This window comes from Dysidea avara, chromosome 1 (genome assembly GCF_963678975.1).
Source record: "Dysidea avara chromosome 1, odDysAvar1.4, whole genome shotgun sequence".
NCBI classification, from domain to species: domain Eukaryota; kingdom Metazoa; phylum Porifera; class Demospongiae; order Dictyoceratida; family Dysideidae; genus Dysidea; species Dysidea avara.
Genome location: NC_089272.1, coordinates 20,571,745 through 20,595,138, shown reverse-complemented (window position 1 = coordinate 20,595,138; position 23,394 = coordinate 20,571,745). Strand labels below are relative to the sequence as shown.

The following is a 23,394-nucleotide window of genomic DNA, read 5'->3' as shown; positions in this document are numbered from 1 at the left end:
TATATATTATCAACCTTTTAAAAATCAACAATTATGGATCGTAGAATTGCATCAGTAAAAGGTAATGAATTCATACCTCAGATCAAAAGGAAAAGCCAGCGTAGTATATCACAAATTGCACTGGTTCTGAAATGTGAATGTGATATATGTATACTTACCTGTGCATAGATCTCATTAACTCAAGATATTGCTCAGTTAAGTGTGCGTATATCATGTTAAGCTTATCTAATCCAAAACAGCAAAGCTGTAAAAAAAGAGTGCAGCCCTCAAAAAAGCTATGGTGAAAAAAGATGTGAAATCCAAGGTGGCAGCCAAGAAATGGCTTTGATGATAGGTTAATGGTAAAAATTTTAATAACGACAATTCAGGTGAATTTTGGCGCCGCTTGGTCTTGGCACAAAATTCACCTGAATTATAGTTATTAAAATTTTTACCATTAACCTACCATCACGGCTGCCACCTTGGATTTCACATCTTTTTTCACCATAGCCTTGTTAAGGGTCGCACTCTTTTTTACAGCTTGGCTGTTTTGGATTAAATTTCACTTCTTTTTGTATTTGTATAGCCGGCCTATGGCCGGCTTTGGGACTTTTTTAACCTATCTTTTTTTTTCTTTACCACAGGAAGAAGAAAAGATGAAGCAGATGTTAAATACTTCAAATATTTCAGATTTTATCAATAAATGTACAAATTATATATATATATATATATCAAGACACACGGTAGTGTGTCGTGCGGCCCAAGAAGACGGAGCGCCACATCGTGAGTATATTGACAGGAAGAAAGTAAACGTGATTTTCACACCTTTGTATCTCGGTGATCCCTTCTCCACTTGGAACCAAATTTGCTACAGAGTTGCCTGCCAGCTAGGGGAGTGTACATTCCAAATTGGAAGGAAATCGCTCTAGCCATTTCCGAGATATGAGCTGCCAAAGTTTAGATTTGTTTTCTTCGTTGTTTTTTTTCTTCTTCGTCTTTTCGCACACTTGCAAAAATTGCTATGAAACGCAAACGCGTACTCCGATCGCCTTGAAATTTGGTACACAGCAAGGGAGTCTAAAGGCGAATCCTAGTATCAAATTTGGTGGAAATCCGATGAATGGTTCAGGAGTTATGACTGATTATTCGCGTAAAACAAGATCGATTTGTTGTCATGCCTACAGGGTAAACCGCTTCATGGAATGAGTTGAAAATTGCTATGTAGATGGAGTAACCATCGTAGGAGTGCCTTTTGGTGGTTTGAAAGGAATCGAGATAAAGACCATGGAGATATGACACAAAACCCAACCTGTGTCACAATTACGCAATCGATTTTTATGAATAAAAAAAGTATTAGTTTTCACGCCTACTAGGCAAACCGCTTAGAGCAATGAGCTGAAAATCGGTTAATAATCTTCATAGAAAGTCCTTGCAGTAGTACAGAAGAATCGGATTACAAACCACTGAGTTATGATTCGAAAGCCAACTCCGTGTAGCAAATGCGAGATCGAGATACTCTAATAGAACAGTCACCCTAATAGAGCATTCAGCTAATTTATTTACTCCATTATAGAATTCTATTACATTGCAAGTTATTCTGTGGGGAGTTCAGCTGCAAACAGTTAATCTTATAGACAGTTCAGCAAGAAGCAAGTCACTCTATAGAGAGTTCAGCTACAGATATATTGCTGTAGTGATTCAGAAGAATCAGAACATTACTGAAGAGAGTTCAGCTATAAACAAATCATGCACCCTGTGGAGAGTTCGGCTACACTTTCTAGAGAGTTCAGCTACAAACAAGTCACTGTGGAGAGAGTTCAGCTACAAAGAAACTACCCTGTAGAGAATTCATCTATACAAACAAATTAACCTATGGAGACCAGCTGCAAACAAGTAACCGTGTAGGGATTTCAGCTACAGACAAGTCACTTTATAGTTTATACAATGTTCTGCTACAAGTAAGTCACTCTGTAGAGAATTCAGCTACATACAAATCACTCTGTAGAGAATTTTGCTACAAACAAGTCACCAAAAAACCACCTGTAAAGAGTTCAGCTATACAAACAAGTTACTCTGTAGAGAGATCAGCTAGAAACAAGAGAGAGCTCAAGTTGCCCTGTAGAGATCTCAGCTGCAAAGAAACCCAGTAGAGAGATCAACTACAAACAAATCACCCTTCAGAGTGTTCAGCTATACACAAATCACCCTAGAAAGTTCAGGTACATACAAATCACCCTATATAGTGTTCAGCTACAAAAAAAATCACTCTGTAGAGAGCTCAGCTACAAAGAAACCATCCTGTAGAGAGTTCAGCTACAAACAAGTTACCCTACAGTGAAATCAGTTTGAAACAAGAGATTTCAGCTACAAACAAATCACCTGTAGAGAGTTCAGCTATGAACAGATCACCCTGTAGAGAGTTCAGCTATACAAGTCATCTTGTAGAGAGATCAACTAGAAGAAGTCACTGTCTACAGAGATCAACTAGAAGCAAGTCACCCTGTAGAGAGTTCAGTGACAAAGAAACAATCCTGTAGAGAGTTCAGCTACAAACAAATCACTCTGTAGAGAGTTCAGCTACAAACAAATCAACCTGTAGAGAGATCAGCTAGAAACTAGACACAATATAGGGAATTCGGTTACAAGCAAATCACCCTGTAAAGAGATCAGCTACAAACAAATCACCTTGCAGTGAGTTCAGCTACAAACAAATTACCCTGTAGAGAGATCAGCTACAAACATAACACCGTGTAGAGACTTCAGCTACAAACAAATCAACCTGTAGAGATTTCAGTTACAAACAAATCACCCACTGTAGAGAGATCAGCTACAACCAAATCACCCTGTATAGAGATCAGCTATAAACAAATCACCCTGTAGAGAGATCAGCTACAAACAAATGAGAGTTCAACTACAAACAAATCACCCTGTAGAGAGTTCAGCTACAAACAAATCACCCTCTGGAGAGTTCAGCTACAACCAAATCACCCTGTAGAGAGTTCAGCTACAAACAAATCACCCTGTAGAGAGTTCAGTTACAAACACATCACCCCCTGTAGAGAGATCAGCTACAAACAAATCACCTTGCAGTGAGTTCAGCTACAAACAAATTACCCTGTAGAGAGATCAGCTTCAAACAAAACACCGTGTAGAGACTTCAGTTACAAACAAATCAACCTGTAGAGATTTCAATTACAAACAAACCACCCACTGTAGAGAGATCAGCTACAACCAAATCATCCTGTAGAGAGATCAGCTACAAACAATCACCCTGTAGAGAGATCAGCTACAATCAAATCACCCTGTAGAGAGTTAAGCTACAAACAAATCACCCTGTAGAGAGTTCAGCTGCAAACAAATCACTCTGTAGAGAGTTCAGCTACAAACAAATCAACCTGTAGAGAGATCAGCTGTATAGACACTAGACACAATATAGGGAATTCGGTTACAAGCAAATCACCCTGTAGAGAGATCAGCTACAAACAAATCACCTTGCAGTGAGTTCAGCTACAAACAAATTACCCTGTAGAGAGATCAGCTACAAACAAAACACCTTGCAGTGAGTTCAGCTACAAACAAATCAACCTGTAGAGATTTCAGTTACAAACAAATCACCCACTGTAGAGAGATCAGCTACAACCTAAATCACCCTGTAGAGAGATCAGCTAGAAACACATCACCCTGTAGAGAGTTCAGCTACAAACAAATCACCTAGTAGAGAGTTAAGCTACAAACAAATTACCCTGTAGAGAAACCAGCTACAAACAAATCACCTTGTAGAGAGTTCACTTACAAACAAATCTACCCGTAGAGATATCAGTTACGAACAAATCACCCCCTGTAGAGAGATCAGATCACCCTGTAGAAAGTTCAGCTACAAACAAATCACCCTGTAGAAAGTTCAGGTATAAAAAAATCACCCTATAGATAGTTTTGATACAAACAAATCACCCTGTAGAGAGTTCAGCAAGATAAAAGTCACCCTGCAGAGAAATCAGGTTACCCTATAGAGAGGTCAGCTAGAAGAAGTCACCTTGTAGAGGGTTCAGCAACAAAGAATCCACTCTGTAGAGAATTCAACTAGAAACTAGTTACCCTATACAGAGATCAGCTATATGTAGAAACAAGTCATCCTGTAGAGATTTCAGCTACAAACAGATCATCATCCTGTAGATAGTTCAGCTATAGATACAAGTCACCCTGTAGTAGGAGTCACTTTGTAGAGAGATTAGCTAGAAACAAGTCACCTTGTAGAGACCAGCTACAAAGAAACCATCCTGTAGAGAGTTCAGCTACAAACAAATCACCCTGTAGAGAGTTCAGCTATGAACAGATCACCCTGTAGAGAGTTCAGCTATACAAGTCACCTTGTAGAGATATCAGCTAGAAGCAAGTCACCTTGTAGAGAGTTCATTTACAAAGAAACCATCCTGTAGAGAGTTCAGCTACAAACAAATCACCCTGCATAGAGTTCAGCTGCAAATAAATTAGCCCGTAGAGAGTTCAGCTACAAACATATCACCCTGTAGAGTGTTCAGCTAGATAAAAGTCACCCTACAGAGAGATCAGGTCACCCTATAGAGAGATCAGCTAGAAGACGTGATCTTGTAGAGAGTTCAGCTACAAAGAACCCACTCTGTAGAGAGTTCAGCTAGAAATAAGTTACCCTATAGAGAGATCAGCTAGAAACAAGTCACCCTGTAGAGATTTCAGTTACAAACAGATCATCCTGTAGATAGTTCAGCTAGATACAAGTCACCTTGTAGACAAATCAGCTAGAGGAAGTCATCTTGTAGAGTCAGCTAGAAACAAGTCACCTTGTAGAGAGTTCAGTGACAAAGAAACTATCCTGTAGAGAGTTCTTCTACAAACAAATCGCCCTGTAGAGAGTTCAGATGCAAACAAATCACCCTGTAGAGAGTTCAGCTACAAACAAATCAACCTATAGAGAGTTTAGCTACACTTCAAGTTCCTTAGTAGAAAGATCAACTGTGAACAAGTTATCCAGTAGGGAATAATAGACATGCAATAAATATATTTATATAAATACTGATAAAATCAAAAACATTTGAAGTATTAAAAATCTGCTCTGTCTTTTTATTTTTCCTGTGGTAAACAAAAAGGATAGGTTAAAAAAGCCCCAAACCCGGCCTATGGCCAGCTTTGGGGTATACAAATACAAAAAGAAGTGATATCTAATCAAAAACAGCCAAGCTGAATCACCTGAATTGTCGTTATTAAAATTTTTACCATTAACCTACCATCACAGCCATTTTTTGGCCGCCACCTTGGATTTCACATCTTTTTTCACCATAGCCTTTTTGAGGGCCGCACACTTTTTTACAGCTTGGCTGTTTTGGATTAGATATAAGCAGCACAATAATTCACCTGAATTGTCGTTATTAAAATTTTTTCCATTAACCTACCATCACAGCCATTTCTTGGCCGCCACCTTGGATTTCACATCTTTTTTCACCATAGCCTTTTTGAGGGCCGCACACTTTTTTTTACAGTTTGGCTGTTTTGGATTAGATTTCACTTCTTTTTGTATTTGTATACCCCAAAGTCGGCCTGTGGCCAGCTTTGGGGCTTTTTTAACCTATCTTTTTTTTCTTTTCCACAGGAAGAAGAAAAGATGAAGCAGATGAATACTTCAAATATTTCTGATTTTATCAATAAATGTACAAATTATATATATATATATATATAATACATATATTTATTACAGAACTCTACATGGTGGTTTCTTTGTAACTGAACACTCTACAAGGTGACTTCTTCTAGTTGCTCTCTCTACAGGGTGAATTGTTTGTAGCTGAACGATCTACAAGGTAACTTTTTCTAGCTGATCTCTCTACAGGGTGATTTGTTTGTAGCTGAACTATCTACAAGGTAACTTTTTCTAGCTGATCTTTCTACAGGGTGATTTGTTTGCAGCTGAACTCTCTACGAGGTAACTTCTTTTAGCTGATCTCTCTACAGGATCACTGTTTCTAGCTGATCTCTCTACAGGGTAAATTGTTTCTAGCTGAACTCTCTACAGGGTGGTTTGTTTGCAGCTGAACTCTATACATGGTGGTTTCTTTGTAACTGAACTCTCTACAAGGTGACTTCTTCTAGCTGATCTCTCTACAGGATCACTTGTTTGTAGCTGAATTCTGTACAGGTGATTTGTTTGCAGCTGAACTCTCTACATGATGGTTTCTTTGTAGCTGAACTCTCTACAAGGTAACTTCTTCTAGCTGGTCTCTCTACAGGGTGATTTGTTTGTAGCTGAACTCTCTACAAGGTGACTTCCTCTAGCTGATCTTTCTACAGGGTGATTTGTTTGTAGCTGAACTATCTACAAGATAACTTCTTCTAGCTGATCTCTCTACAGGGTGATTTGTTTGTAGCTGGATTCTGTATAGGTGATTTGTTTGCAGTTGAGCTCTTTACAGAATGGTTTCTTTGTAGCTGAATTTTCTACAAGTTAACTTCTTCTAGCTGATGTCTCTACAGAGTCACTAGTTTGTAGCTGAATCCTCTACATGGTGGTTTCTTTGTAACTGAACTCTCTACAAGGTAACTTCTTCTAGCTGATCTTTCTACAGGGTGATTTGTTTGTAGCTGAACTCTCTACAAGAAAACTTCTTCTAACTGATCTCTGAACAGGGTGAATTGTTTGTAGCCGAACTCTCTACAAGGTAACTTCTACTAGCTGATGTCTCTACAAGGTCACTAGTTTGTAGCTGAACTCTCTACATGGTGGTTTCTTTGTAACTGAACTCTCTACAAGGTAACTTCTTCTAGCTGATCTTTCTACAGGGTGAATTGTTTGTAGTTGAACTCTCTACGAGGTAACTTCTACTAGCTGATGTCTCTACAAGGTCACTAGTTTGTAGCTGAACTCTCTACATGGTAGTTTGTTTGCAGCTGAACTCTCTACATGACGGTTTCTTTGTAGCTCAATTCTCTACAAGGTAACTTCTTCTAGCTGATCTCTCTACAGGGCGATTTGTTTGTAGCTGAACTCTCTACATGATGGCTTCTTTTTAGCTGAACTCTCTACAAGGTAGCTTCTTTTAGCTGATCTCTCTACAGGGCGATTTGTTTGTAGCTGAACTCTCTACAAGGTGATTTCTTCTAGCTGAACTATCTCTTTCCGTAGTTGAACTCCCTACAAGGTAACTTCTTCTAGCTGATCTTTCTACAGTGTGGATTGTTTGTAGCTGATCTCTCTACAGGGTGACTTGTTTGTAGCTGATCTCTATACAGGTTACTTGTTTCTAGCTGATCTCTTGACAAGTTGGATTTCATGTTATAACTCCGTGGCTTTAAGTCTGATTCTTCTACACCATTGAAGAGCCTTTCTAAGATGATTACTCCATCTGTACAGTGATTTTCAAAGCATTACTCCAAGCGGTTTTTCTGGTAGGCGTGACAAGTAGTCGTTTTTTATTAGCTAATCTCGATTGCATAATTGTTACACACTGTTGGTTTTTTCGTTGCATCTTCCTGGTGTTTAGCTTGATTTCTTTCAAACCACAAAAGGTTCGAGGTTCAATAGTTAACCTATTCACCCACCGATTTTCAGCTTCTTCCCATAAGCGGTTTACCCTGTAGGCGTGACAACATATTGGTGTTATTTTCGTGAATAATCGCCAATAACTCTTTGGCTGTTTATCATATTCTAGCCAAAGTTGGTACAGAGATGCGCCTTTATACCCCCTTCTGTGTGCTAAATTTCAAGGCAATCGCATATGGCGTTCGCATTTTATAACAGTTTTTGTAAGTGTGCGAAAAGTAGAAGAAAAAAACGAAGAAACTAAGCCAATTTTTGAAGTCGCATATCTTGGGAATGCTTGAAGCGATTTCGCTCAAATTTGAAATGTGGAGTACTGAAGTTGGCGGGCGCATCCACAGCAAAAATCGTCTTGTTTCATCAAGGCAGCACAGAGCTACAGAGGCACAAAAATTGCGTTTTCGTTCTTCCTGTCAATATACTCACAGGTGTTGCACGCCGGCTTCTTGGGCCGCACGACACACTACCGTGTGTCTTGATCCTTTGATGTCCTTATCTGCTTTATTAGTGGTAGTATAATTGTAAAACTATTCAGAGAAAGTTCTTTAACTGAAATGGAGTTATTATATAGTACAGTCTGAAGGCATCAGTCAGTTAATCAATTAGTCAGTCATTCAGTCAGTCAGTAGAAAATTCCACTAAATAAAATTTTGTGGCATTGTGAGCTGTACTGAAGGCATGTTATACCTGAACAATACTCCCAAGATGCTTTGAAGGTATTGTGAGGCTGGTTTATGGTCAACATTTATGCATGTTAGCTACTATACTGCATTACTACACACTATGGTTAATAATGGATAGATACGTAGTTTAGATACTATCTATGCTAAAACACCTAAACTGTGAAAAAGGGTGCAGATCTCTAAAATGCCAAGGTGAAAATGTTGTGAAATCAAAGGTGGCATATAATACAGGGTTATGGCTGCAATGACGTCAATGTCAGTAACTTATCAATGATGTGGTTGCCCTGATATCAAATGGTATGGTAGCACCGTTTAAGTAGGGATTGCCCCAAAAATTTCGCGTTCAACTAAAATTTCTACCTTTGAAAATCATCCTAGAGACATCTTACCTGATGAAAATCACCTTTACAAAATAGTACTAGTCCGTATAATATATTCTATATAACAAAACACTTACAGTTGGCCAGATATAGAATTTCTTTTTAAATCACCAAAAAACTCGAATTTTAGTCTCACTGCCTCACTGATCACAGTTGCAAGGCTAGAGGCCAAACGAAGCAGTCCACAGCCACCATTTTATGCCAACGAGTGTAGGCCCTCTGTGCCTTGTCTTTTCTTTTATCCTCAATCAGGTTGCTTGTCTTTTTCTTCATCCAACAAAACCATATTGAGGCATTAATTTCCGTATCAACACTTTCTTTCAGCAGCCTATTTAGACACCACAGAATTATTTCAAAGCTGAATTTTAAAAGTGCTTCAGTCCCGGCGCCACTATAATAGCCAGTAGATATCTGCAACTTTGCGATTGCGATTGGGATCCTGTTTGTGATACTGTAGGTTTGCGACCACACCCATCAAATAAAGATCTAGGTGGACTAATAGTGAGAGTTCAAATACCACAACTCTTATCAATCTAGCTATTTACTTAACAGTAAACAAGATGACCTCACCCCTTATTGGTCTAGCTAGCTGCACACCCCTTGGCTGACTTGAGATACTCTAATACAACAGTCACTCTAATGCAATAGTAACTCTAATGCAACAGTCACTCTAATACAACATTCAGGTGTGATACTCTAATAGAACAGTCACAAGTTATGCTGTAGCTAGCTGTGTTACAACAAAAAAAACCTAAAAAACTAGTATCTTAAAAATTGTTAATTTAAAAATGAAGTAGGGATCTTTGCAATAAAAGTCAGAGAAGGTATGACACACATAAATGCTATCAAAAGAATTCATGTTAATTGCATATTTTGACTTCTAAACTGAAGCTTAATCTAGCTTTACACCTAAATTACAGGATTATGGAGACCTTGAATACAATTTCCAGTGCTATTCTCTTCCATTGTTGGTGTTTGCCCTCCATTTCATGTGGTAAGCTCTTCGTCATAATTTATGATGACGTCTTCAATCACCCTGTATATTAATATCAAACCACTGGGGTTCACCACCCCATTACAATATGCAATATGCAAGCTTTTGATTGGCACCTAGTTTTCAATGAAATCCTCCTAAAGTAGATTTTTATTGCCTTGTACAATTCCTATGAGCTCACATAGGTGTTGTACCTCCTCTGAATAAAAGTAGTGAAACAAAAGATGAATGATGGTATTACTACATAGCTCGGTGGGAAAGTACTTTAGCACAATAGCTATAACAATTATTTTGCTTGTGCTAAAGTAGGGACTTTCCACTGAGCTATGCTGTAATACCATCATTCATCTCTTATTTCACTACTTTTTATTGCATAGATCCCTACCTCATTTTTAAATTGACAATTTTTAAAAATCCTATTAAATATATCAAAATTAATATCATGGCTTGGCTTAATTAGGTATACTGTAAATAGAGAAGTGAATTACACAATCATACTGTTAGTCATTACCACACAAAAACAGCCAAGCTGTGAAAAAATGGTGCGGCCTTAAACAATCCTGGGTGAAAAAAGTTGTGAAATCAAGGGTGTTGGCCAAGAAATGGCTGCAATGATGTTAATGCTAATAAATTTTAACAATGCACACAGCCTTGCAGCCATTTCTTGGCCAACACCCTTGATTTCACAACTTTTTTCACCCAGGCTTTTTAAGGCCACACCTTTTTTACCCCGCAGTGACTGCTCTATTAAAGTATCTCAATCCCGTGATTTTACACTTGCTTGGTTTTTGCTTTATAATTTTGTCGCTGTAACTCTATTGTAATTCAAACTATCAAAAGGCACTGCTACGATGATCAGCCTATCTACACACCAATTTTCAAGTTATTTCTATACTCGGTTTACCCTGTAGCCGTGACAGAAATTTTATCTTTTTTAATGTTAATAAATACTTCTAAAACCTTGAATGTTCCTCAGATTCAGAACAAACTTGGTACGTGAATCAACTGTTACATGCTCTTCATTCGTGCCAAAGCTCGAGGCAATTGAGTTACACGTTTGCATTTTATAGCAATTTTTGCAAAGTGTGTGAAGCGCCTGTACAGCATAAGAAGAAAAAAATGAAGAAATTAAACGAAATTTTGAATGCCCATATCTCGCAAATGGCTGTTGCGAATTTGATCAAATTTACTGTGTGGCGTACCCTACCTAGGGGACAGCTATAATGCAAAAATGGTGTGCTTTGGAGAAGGGGCCATGGAGCTATACAAGCATGAAAAAGCTGTTTTCTTTCTTCCTGTCAATACACTCACGGTGTGGTTGCTGGCTTTTTTGGCCGCACAACACACTACTGTGTGTCTTGATATATAAGCATTTCTTTTGCAGTTGGAAAAAACCAAGCCAACTACTATGGCAGAGCATAGTTGACAACTTTCACAGACTATAGTACTATTGTGACAACCATATGAAGAAGTTTGCTACAAAATGGACATTGTGAATACACTGGAAAACTGTAAATTGTAAATGTAATAATGGGTGTGAAGAGGCCAGAATACCATTAGAGCATTCTCTTCCAAATAATGTATCTGCCATTGAATTTGCTATAGAACAACAAAGTGATTCTCAACTTCAAAATGACATGCTTAAATGTCCTCTAATTCCCTTCTGCTATAGCTCATTTAAATGCCCATTCACTGCTCTTTCCAATCCAGTCCACAATCTGAGGTATTTATCACATGTCACGGGTTATTGCGCCATTTATTACATGAACCTGAAACATCCAATGCAAAATGTATGGGGAACACATTGATTTAGACCATTTTATTGCACCAAAATTTCTGTGGATTGGGCTTCTTCTAGCATCATTGTGTTCACAGAGAGTTGCTCTACACATATCACAACCGGAAAGTTGTTAAATGGATAAGAGGTAGGCAGTACACAACAATTAATTTGATTTTTAACAGTATTTCAACAGAAAGTGTCCCAGCTAACATTTTTGCCATTGAACAAAGTATAACAAATGTCCACATACTTCTTCATATGTATTTGAAAGTGAGTATTACTGAAAGTAGAGATATACATGCCGCCATAATACTAGCACAAATACCTGTCCAGTGATCAGGAACAAAGTCTTCAATCTTGATGAAGACAAACAAAGAAGTTAACAGTAGTGGTTGACTATGCTTGTCTCTTAAGGTAACAAAACGATATCCAGATCTTATCATTGATAATGGTAGTACTCTCTGGCCAATAAGAGCACCCTTGTCATCTGTTACTGAAAATCTCAACAAACACATTTCTGGTAGAATGACCTACACAGAACAACAAAGTATAATTTTTGAAAGGATTATTGAGAGGTTGACAACCTTTTTAAACACAAATGTCTCGTCATAGTTGTTCCATTCAGGATGAGGACCAAGGTGATAATGTGTCTTCATGACTCCCTTAGTAACAGTGTCCACTGGTAACCCAAACATCTCAATATCCACCATGTTAAATCGTTCAGACAAGAACAATCCCGATAGTATCTACAGTAATTAATAGCACTTGACTGCTGCATTGATAATTTAAACTGCATACATACACACAAGTACAAGGAAATATTAGGTATTATGTAGGGATCATAGAAACAAAAAAGCAGTGAAACAAGGAAGGTTGCCTATACCTGCAGATACACTAGTGGACATGAATCCCTACTTCAGTCTGTACCCATGACTGAATTAAGGAATAAATGTCCACTAGTGTGTAGGTAACCTCCCTTGTTTCATGCTTACTATCCCTAATCAAACTTATACAATTCTTAATTTTTCCTTGTACTTGTTTGTCTACTATTTTATAACATATGTGACCAGATTTTACAAAACCAATCAAAATTGCACATCAGGCAAAATCAAACTAACACCACCAGTGGATAGCTACACTATCATACTACTAGTTTTGACTCTCAGTACTATTCAAACTACTTGAGGCTGGTTTTAACAGACATCTTTTCTGGGTGGTATGGAGAGCTCAAATGGTGGTTTCTGGCCTTGTGAAGGGCCTGACTTGGCAAGAATCAGTGGTTTACTGGTGGATGGCCTGATAATTTTTGGCCAGACGCTTTTTCTGTTGATTTTGCTACATATCAGCCCCTAAGAAGCCAGCCAGCCCTGTAATCTTGTGTCTGGATTCCAATCGTGGTCTACTTCCATTTTGAAGTCTATCTATTTCCCACCCCACCCCACCCCACCCTCCTCCCTTTGTGAACACTTGTGATACTACTTCGCTCATCCAACTGCTCAGGTTTTCTGTCTTATTTGGTGGGAAAATCTACAAGCAGCTACAAGTACTGGAAATGTTCTGAAAGATAATAGAGTGATGTATCTGTTACGTAAATTTCATACGTGTGCTTGCTATCCTTGGCAAGTTATGCTGACTTGAATTGTTTATCTCGAAACTTCTAATGTGTGATTTGGATTGTTTATTATGATTGGTGAACCCTTGCAACATAAGATTTAATCTTTTTGCCTGAATGCATGCCCCAACTGTCAATTACGTGAATTGGTCATTATGCTTCATTTGCAGCTTGTTCTTCCCATTTTACAGCATTACAAATGAAGAGAAGTACAAGAAGATCTCTGAAATCAATTCAGTCACTATGGAAAATACAGATGATTTCTGTTACAAATGCAGAAAAGCAATTGTCTGCTACCGCGAATTGACACCTTGGACTGTCAGCAAAGATAAATGGGACACAAAGGAGGACAAGGGTAAGTCCATGATGCATGCACTGCATGTACAGAGGTATGCCAAAAGGTACCTGTCAGGCTGAAGCGACATCTAACAATGTAAAAATCAAGCCCATAGCCTTAGCCATTATCGAGTTACACTTGTATGAAAATGTTAGTCAGTTAATCAGTCAGTCTGTCGGCAGTCAAAAAGTAGGCAGAAAATTCCACTTAAAATTTTGTAGCAACCTACTGAAGCATCTAGGGTCATATTGTTAGCACTTTTGGAAATACTGCCAAAGTGCCATAAAGTTATCATTAAACTGGTTTCTGGTCAATATTAATTTTATTGTGAGAAAGTGCAAACCTCCATGATTCCTAATATAGTACTACTGTACTGCATGATATATATGATACCAAGATCATGCATCATACACAGGTATGCACAAACCTTTATGGTGATCTTACTGGGCACAATATCCCCAAAACGTTGATCAAACATGTTGAATGGTATCACTTTAGCATGCCGCAATATTGATGGCTTCAATACATATCTAACACAAAGAGATGCATGCCTCTATGAGTAGTTAGCATGTACACACATGCAAAAAAACTTACCCACACTTTAAATTCTGCTCAAACTTTGCAAAATTCAGTTGCATGGGTAGGTCTAAATATATACACACATGTGTACCACCAAAATTCCTGAGTTGTGTGATGTAAACACACATCTCTGTACATGTTAAATACATACATACCTCACAGATACATTAAGCTAATGAAATAGTGTACATTAATATTATGTCTAGCATATACGTAGTTATTTTTTCTTTGCATACCAATTCAAATACACTGTATAATATATATTTATACACACATGAATGCACTTTAGCCTCAATCCTCATTGAATGCATATTCACACACTCCACCTCCAGAGATGGTGTACATATAATTAAATCAAATGACAGTAAAACAATGAATATAATAATCATAGTGTACAAGTGTATCAGTCAGATAGTTCCTACACCTCCCCCCAGCATTTGTGATATGGAGTAGTCATGAATGCTGATTATGGCCACTGTCCGTCTTCACCAAGTCTTGAGGAGTATGGCTAAAATGCCTCAATTGGGTAGTATCATCCACTGTATGAGTTCTATGGGATACTGTAGGAAGCAGAATCAAGCTTGTAAAGCATCCATCTATAATTTGTTTTCTACTGGAGAATGAAGCTTCTGGCATCAGTGCTTAGTTGAGTGGGGTTGCCAATGCTGAAGAAAGACAAAACTGGTGATGTACGTAGTGAGTGAGGTCTTGATCATGGAAAAGGTTTCATTATGTGTGGCAGACCACAAGAACGCATTCTTGGTGGGGTTGTAGTGGTGACAACAGAGAAGCAATAGTGTCTGTACTTACCAATTTGATAAAGGAATGTAGGCCATGGCAACTTGTGGGTGTGGGGTACTCAGAGATGGCTTGATTAACTGACTTGACAATTTGGTATCCTTTAGCCACCAGCTGAAAGCCAGCAAATGTAACCTTGAGTTGTACAAATTTTGTCTTTTTCAAGGGTAATGTTCATATCCATGCACCGCTGTAAAAATTGGGATTTACATGAGTAATGTGCTCTGAGATGTTGTCACACATTATGATATCATCTTAAGAGCCCTGTAGCCCTGTGAAAGCATCTGCTATACACAAGTCATAATGCTCAGAGATGGATGATATGCCATATAGTGCTCTAAGGTATTTGAAGCATCCTAAGGCATGATAAAGGTTGTGAGGAGTAGACTTGCTTCATACTGTATAGTGGACATTGATGGTAGTATTTAAAAAGTATCAAGTACTGTGAAAACTTGTGCATCAGTGGCAGTAATGTCATTGACAGCCTGTTCAGGTGTTTGTGACTGGTAGCGCTCATGTAATACATGTATGTTGAAGTGAGAAAGATTAACACATATTCGGATACAATTGCTGTTTTTCTCTGGTGTTACAATTATGGGAGCATACCATTCTGTGGGTGTAACTGGTGCAATGATGTTCTGCAATAAGAGCAAGTCCAATTCAGCCTTAATACAAATACAAAAGGGTGTTAATACAAAAGGGTGTGGCATAAGCAGTCAATGATGTGTGAAATATTTCTCTTTCCATAGCCCTGATCTGTTGGTCAAACACTGTTGGAACTTCCTTCACTGTCAATGAATGTGGTAGTTGGTTTGTGGTATGCAGGTGGTAACATGTACGTTTTAACCTTGGAGGGTGTTTGGAAACCATATAGGAAATGTGATTGGCTATGGGTAGTGCTCTGCAAGAATCTCAAGAGCTTTGGCAGCTTTCCATGAAAGAATTGTCCCTGATATGTTGAGGTAGATAAGCACATTATCAGTGCATTGTCTACAATCAATGCTCAATGTGACTGGTAGGTAACAGGGGCGGATCTAGGATTTATAAAATGGGGGGGCTAACTCAAGGTATTAATCTCTTGGGTAGAGGTGTGCAAAGCATACTTCCCAGCATGCAAAGCATGCTGGAACTAAGGGGTCTGGGGGCATGCCTCTCCCCAGGAAATTTTGAACAATAGCTAAAATACTGCAATCTGGAGACATTTCCACATAAAATTCATAATATTTTCTGCCTGTAGATATTTTATATACTGCCTTTAGATTATAGGTATGGCTCTCTGAAGCATTTTGTTAATGGAAAAGTTTGGGTAGGTACAGACAACCAAGTACATGATGCACCCCTCTCACAATTGCACAACACTGAATAGGTGCATGTTAAAATAATAATGTTGAAAGTGGAAAATTTTGAAATTTGAACAATACAAGATTGAATTTGAGAGCATTTTCAATGGAAATTGTGTACCTGAATCAAGTATTTCCATACATATTAACTACATAAGTAGATGAATGAAGCCCTTTAAACAGACCAATGCACTTCATTGTATGTATAGATGCAGGCAGATTTGGAAAATTCCATAACAGAACCAACTATATGCTTACAGTGAATGTTCTATTAGAGTAGTTAGGTGACTGCTCTATTAGAGTATCTCAATCTTGTACACCTCCAATGCTGATCCGGGTCCTTGTTGCATAAACTTTAGCATAAATCCACTGATAATACCTTGGAAAGATGTTTATAAGGTTGGTTTATGAGTATTTGTATTATTAGTGAGCATATAATTATGCTAAGACAAAATTTCATTATAATACTCAGTGTATTGATCAAGTAAAGCCTAAAAGTGAAGGGGGGGGGGGGGGGGGGGGGGGCTTCAGCCCCCAAAGCCCTCCCCTGGATCCGCCCCTGGGTAACCAAGTGGATAAATTTCTTGCCCATTTGCAGTGTATATGAGGGGTAATCTCACAAGGAAGCAGATTGTGAACAGATCACTGAGAAGGTGTAAAAGCTATTCACCTGCAGCCGAAAGTCTGCTCCAGAATCTGGTAACACATCTGTGTGGCAGGAGGCATTAGGAGGCATTGGATAGGGCTGGGTCAGTGGTTGACAGCTGTTTGATGGTGGATTAATGTGATGGGGTGTGTGTGTGACATTATTCACTGTGGGGCCCGACTGTCGCATTGAAAGGGTGGGCAAAGCATAACCGGGCTGATAATCAGCTTGTTTAGAGTAGAAAGACCAACCTTCTGGCAATAGTGACAAGTGAAATTATAGGCTGAGCACTGGCTACAGCCCATGATGTGGTCTATCACCACAACCAGGATGTGTCTGAGCAGTAAGCTGAATGATTGGTTTCTTCTTGTTTACTTGTCTTCTAAGGGTAAGAACAGTGTCATTCATGGTGAGAGAAACATTTCTTCTTGGAGGCCTTTTCAGCCTTGCTCATGATGAGGCTGTGTCTAAGGTCATATTCTGCTGCTGTAAGAGATGTTTAATGGTGTCACCATGCAAAATTCCTATAGTTTGGTCCCTAATACTCTTTTATGTGTACGCCAGTGAACAGAAGTTACACGTTTTAACCAGCTCACACAGGGCCACTAAGAAGTCATCAAGGCTTTACCGCATTGCTGTATGCATCTACAGAAACATTACACACTTTTCCATGGACTCAGTAATGTGGCCATCAATGTGTATAACACATAATGGCTGAGATGAGTGTTATTCTATTGCAAGCTCCAGGTTTTCCACAATGGTGAGTATTTTGTGGGAAAATACAACATCAATGCTTGTACCTGCTTTTCTGGGGGATTCAGTAGACAGTCCAGATAAGCTAACATACAAGACCCATTGTGTTCTCCATGCTCTGAAGCCTGCTTCTCGGTTGACTTGGAGGTCCAGCTTTAGCCAGTCACCGAGTCTTAAAATGTAAGAACTGGTGGCTTCAGGTAGAGTCATCATCAAGCATTGCACTTAGCGAGTATCTCTAACTGGCCCAGGGATTCAGTCACCTGGTTAAAATAACTGGAGTCAGAGGACAGCTGCTCACAGTGCCACCATGTAGAAATAGCACAATAGTCACAATGTATATAATTAAATCACATGACAGTACAACAATGAATATAATCATTGTGTGTGTGTGTGTGCGTGTGCGCATGAGTCATTCAGATAGTTCCTACACAATAGTTTGTTATAAACTTCACAATAGTGTAAGGTTTACATTAAAGCTAACAAAACTTGATATATAGCTACAGTATTTATTTTGTTGCTTACAGCACTGTTACAAGGCCATGCACCTGAAAAATAAAGCACAAATGAGTGGACTAATTGAAAGCCATGTTGTATTGGTATCAAGACCTAATACATTAGAAATTCATTTTCATACGTACAAACAACACTTTAAATTTTACCATGTTATTTCTGTTTCTTATATTCAGTGTTCATCTTGTAAGCCTAAACTATATACTTCAGTTTTCAGCCATTACAATATTAATCAAACAAAAAACAAGTTGGGTATTGCTTTGGATAGTTCCTGGTATTTAAATTGACATGCATGGAATCTGCCAATCCCATACAACACCTTGGAAGAATGAGACCAATTTACAATTGAAAATAATAATTACCTGGTGTCTGATAATTTAATGCAACAATCTGACAACCAGCACTCCAGTACCACTGAAATTATAGCAATAGTAAACTGTGAACAATATATTAACTAAACTAACATCTGGTAGGTAGTTGGATGAATTGAACCTCCTCCCAGCCGGGTAAACACGAGTAAATTGACGAGCATTATATCTTAGTGATATGTTAAGGGTAGTTATTTATATATTCAAAACCCCTGGTCACAACCCATTCAAAATTGTCACGTAACCTTTCTTGACAGTGTGAATCATTCTTTTTTCAAAACCAGCCACTCAGGTTGAAGGTCAACTATGGATGAATGCCTGTTTTCTGAACTTATTTTGGGAAAAGTGTGTCTTACATGACAAGATTCCTAGTGGTCTGTCCGTGCAACTGTCCTATGTGAGATAAAAGAAAGTTAGCAGAATGTTGCACACGTATCAAGACACACAGTAGTGTGTTGTGCAGCCAAGAAAGTTGGCACGCCACACCATGAGTATATTTACAGGAAGAAAACACAAATTTCACACATATGTATTCCATGCTCCCTTCTCAAATTGAAAATCATTTTTGTACTGCAAATGCCCTCCACATTCAGCACCCCACATACCAAATTTGAGCAAGATGGCCTAATGCAATCATGAAATACAAGCCCTCAAAATTTGACTTAATTTCTTCATTTTTTCCTCTTCATTTAGGGGCTTAGATTATTCTTTTGCACACTTTAAATTACAAAATGCAAATGTGTAACTCAATTTTCTTGAGCTTTGGTGCACATTAAGAATGTATTGTAGCAAAAGCACGTACCAAGTTTGGTGCAAATTTGACAAATAGTCCTAGAGCTACAGATGATTATTTGCATTAAAATGGCCGACCTTTTGTCACACCTACAAGATAAACCGCTTATGGGAATAACATAAAAATCGGTATGCGTATAGGCTACCAATCATAGCTCAAACCTTAGTGGTTAAAAAGACATTGTATTGACAGCTATACAGTTACAAGGCAAAAACCAAACAACCGTAAATCGTGGGATCAAGATACTCCAATAGAACAGTCACCGCAGGATAAAGAAAAAATGTTGACAGAACAACTTACCAGCAGCGTTCAAACCAGGGACCTTCGATTCATACTGAACAAATCCTAAACCACTGAGCCACTGCTATTATGGCTGTTCACCTCACTTAATTTCTACTATATAAATGAAAATTCTTGCTAAAATCTACTCAATAGTAATAGATCTACCAATGGAAAATCTAGATTGTTCTGGAGCAATCTATGTCTGTTCTATTAGAAATCCTCGAAAAAAAAAGTGCTCTATTAGAGTATTACAAAACTAATCAAAATAACTATACTATTGTAACTTCTCTAGTATTCCACCAGGTTGGAGCTGACATTATAGCCATTTTGGTATCAATTGGTATTGGTAGTACACTACGACTTGCACCAATCATCATCATCATCATAATCACCATAATAAGTGCTATTCTAGCAAAACTTGTGACAACAGGCTGGAAATCATATTCTAGTATAAAAGATGTAGGATTTACTAAAGTTGAGCAACTGCAACTTATCACGTTTTGCAGGAAAAATTGAGATACTCTAATAGAACAATCTCTGCAAAATAAAATCCTAATAGAGAAACAGTACAATCATGCATACCTCACTTGGAAGGAACTTACTTTGTTATAAAACACTAGTGCAAATAAATACAGGTACCAAGCTATAGCCATGAACAAGCAAGCACAAAATTATACAGCAATTATCACTATAATTATTGGTTAGCAATTGCATAAATCCTTTGGCTTTGGTATCGGATCATTAGTATTTTTTTTGCATTGATAGAGTACTACTTTGTCTTATATGATCGTCATTGTATCTGTAGATAAGAAAAAAACAATGATTTGTGTAAAAGCAAGCCTCAAAGCCAGTTTATCATTGGCTTTGGGATATTTAAAATACAAAAATAAGTGAAATCTATACAAAAACAGTCAAGCATTATAAGAAGGGTGCAGCCTTAAAAAGCCTGGGTGAAAAGTTGCAAAATCAAAGGTGGTGGTCATGCAATGATGTTAATGATAATAAATTTTAATAATGGCTTTAAAATTTATTATTTCATGGCTGCCACCTTTGACTTCACAACTTTTTTCACTGAGGCTTTTTAAAGCTGCACTCTTTTTATACAGCTTGGCTATTACATGGAGGCCCAAGAAGCCGGTGCGCCACACAGTGGGTATATTGACAGGAAGAAAGAAAACGTCATTTTCACACCTTTGTTATGCACTTGTCAATTTCATGCCCCACCCTCCCACCCCCGGGTGTCCCCACACCCCAGGTGGGGGTTTGACATTGCTTCTTGTCCCCACCCCTGGGGCAATTGACAGTTGTCCAATTCACTGACCGATTTTCGGTAGTTGCATTTCTAAACAATAAAATCGCACTTGCTATAATTTTACTAGCTACAGGGCAGGTTTATTACTAGTCACATGCATGAAATATGCGCTTAGTCATCCTTGAGGTGTTGTCAAATCCCCTACTATGGCGGTGGGGACATAGTGGGGATTTGACAGCCGATTTTGCCCCAGTAGTGGGGAATTTGACACCATGATTTGTCAAATCTCCTGTATTCCCCGGGGGTAGGGTATGAAATTGACAAGTGCATTAGGGTCTGCAACGTGAAATTTTGGCCTCCAAGAATCAATCACCAAACCACCCACAAAATGCTAGGTTAGGTACCACTTAGAAAATTCCAGATTGGCATTATTTTTCAATAACGTCTTGTCGTGCAAATCGGCGAATATGCTTACAAATTACGAGATTTTTTGCTATATCTTCAAGGACTGAATGTCTTTTAAAGCTACAATACGCACTCTCAACCTTTCTTACTAACTGTACTCTAAACTAAAACCATCAGTGGCTGCATTGTCTGGAGCAATTTCCAGCTGCAGCATCGCAAAAATGAAATTTCGGACTCGAAAAAAGTTTCGATGCCACTGGAGCACACAGTAGCGATGCCAAAGTAACCCTCCCAGGTCAAACTGGTCTGGCATGGGTCCAACTACTACCACACCAAATATCATCGAATTCCAAAATTGTTTGCCATCTGGCTGAGCTTGACGGCTGTCAAAAATTCGTCAAAAATGCCAATTTTATTCACTAACAGGAACTTTTGCTAGCTAGATGTGCTAGTTTACTTCTCAAAAGCTTGCTAGACCCATAGCCAGTAGCTTTAATTCATATGGTTGGTCTGGCAGCTCTTCTAGCGACCTCAAAAACTGCCAAATGCCACAAATTTTGCTGATATCGACCAATTTACAATGCGTTAAAGAAATCTTGCACACAAAACGTGATGCTTTGCCTCTCTAAAGTCATGCTGCATCCTTGTTTAGTTATATTCGTCCATAGGGTGGCACTGGCGGCTCTCTTATTGCCCATCTCACCATTTGTCATCAGTTTTAGGAAGTTTTACATGTCAAACATGTTGGTTTACCTCTCTACATCCTTGCTGGACCATTCAATCACCTTTGTCTGTGTAGGCAGCTTTCTTCAGTCTCTTGAAAACGTCACAGCACGCCAATTTGGCACAACCATCAATACCTTTGTTTCATTGGTTCCACGCAAGAATTACAGGAAAACCAGCAGAAATGTAATAGAGCGAAAATGGAGTTAGTCTAGCTCTAAATATTGTACTCGACATGTTTATACAAATGATTACCGAAATGCAAATTCCGATTATCAAAAACCACAATCGAAATTTCAATTCGTGTAGAGTTCCGAAGGGTGGATATTTAAAACTAGACTAACTCCAGTTGGGTTATGTAATATTTCTGCTGGATTTTCGTGGAATCAATGAAACAAAATAAGCAGTAAGTGGTGTTGATGGTTGCGCCCAATTGGCGTGCTCTGACATTTTCAAGAGACTTAAGAAAGGTGCCTACACAGACGAAGGTGATTGAAACGTCCAGTAAAGATGTAGAGAGGCAAACCAGCATGTTTGACTTGTAAAACTTCCTAAAACTGATGACAAATGGTGAGATTAGCATTGTGATGGATTTTGGCCTCGATAAGAGAGCTGCCAGTGCTACCCTATGGACGAATATAATTAAACAAGGATGCAGCATGACTTTAGAGAGGCAAAGCATCACGTTTAGTGTGCAAAATTTCTTTAACGCATTGTAAATTGGTCGATATCGGCAAATTTTGTGGCATTTGGCAGTTTTTGAGGTCGCTAGAAGAGCTGCCAGACCAACCATATGAATGAAAGCTACTGGCTATGGGTCTAGCAAGCTTTTGAGAAGTAATCTTGCACATCTGGCTAGCAAAAGTTCCCGTTAGTGAATAAAATCAGCATTTTTGATGAATTTTTGACGGCCTACTTTATTCCATGAACTGGACTGGACTCGCAGACTGGACTGGACTGGACTCGTGGACTGAGCTGGAAACAGCTTTTAAACAATAATCCAGCCATTATCCATCTCTTGCAACACTGGAGACACCACTATCGAGCTATAACTGCTGGTACTGCTCTTCCTTACAAGTCGGATGACACTAGCGCATGCACTAATCAATTAGAATACACTTACGATACTGGCACGTGTATTTGCAGTGATAAAGCGTGACAGAGGCTATTGTTGTAGCGTACATGTTTTCCTTTGTTGCTTCAGTACTTAACACTAGCGTTGGGGTTGTAGTATTAGTATTAGTATTATTAATTACCAGTAAAGGCACTGCCTGTATACCGGGTCAACACAAAATTTGTACAATCATAACAGACGTGCCAACTCTCACGCATTAGGTGTGAGTCTCACTCTTTGGCTAGTAATCTCACGCTCTCACGCCTAACCCTCTGTTTCTCACTCTATCAGCTTAATTCTCACGCATTTGTCACGCCTTATCTGCTCCATCATTAGCCATGTGCTTATTTTTGTACTTTGAGCATGCAGCGACCTTCTTTTTTTTTTTTTTTTTTTTTTTTTGGTCTTCACTACCAAAAAATCCTGGAGCTGCACTGGAGTCTGGTCCACATTGCTGGTAGTATTTGAGGTCTCACTCCTAAAATTGTTCAGAGGTTGG

The 23,394-nt window shown here is 38.6% G+C and overlaps 1 protein-coding gene across 5 annotated transcripts in view; it reads right to left on the bottom strand.

Annotated features, from left to right (window-relative positions):
* LOC136258726 (1-phosphatidylinositol 4,5-bisphosphate phosphodiesterase beta-1-like) overlaps window positions 1-23,394 on the bottom strand; it is a 160,676-nt gene that overhangs the window by 34,063 nt on the left and 103,219 nt on the right. For all 5 annotated transcript variants that reach the window (XM_066052073.1, XM_066052089.1, XM_066052097.1 and 2 more), the window contains 6 exons: window positions 18,423-18,495; window positions 18,321-18,372; window positions 13,924-13,975; window positions 13,757-13,859; window positions 11,965-12,126; window positions 11,706-11,910 (listed from right to left, as the gene is read on the bottom strand). In XM_066052073.1, the coding sequence (XP_065908145.1) occupies window positions 11,706-11,910; window positions 11,965-12,126; window positions 13,757-13,859; window positions 13,924-13,975; window positions 18,321-18,372; window positions 18,423-18,495 (647 nt within the window). The remainder of the gene's footprint in view (window positions 1-11,705; window positions 11,911-11,964; window positions 12,127-13,756; window positions 13,860-13,923; window positions 13,976-18,320; window positions 18,373-18,422; window positions 18,496-23,394) is intronic.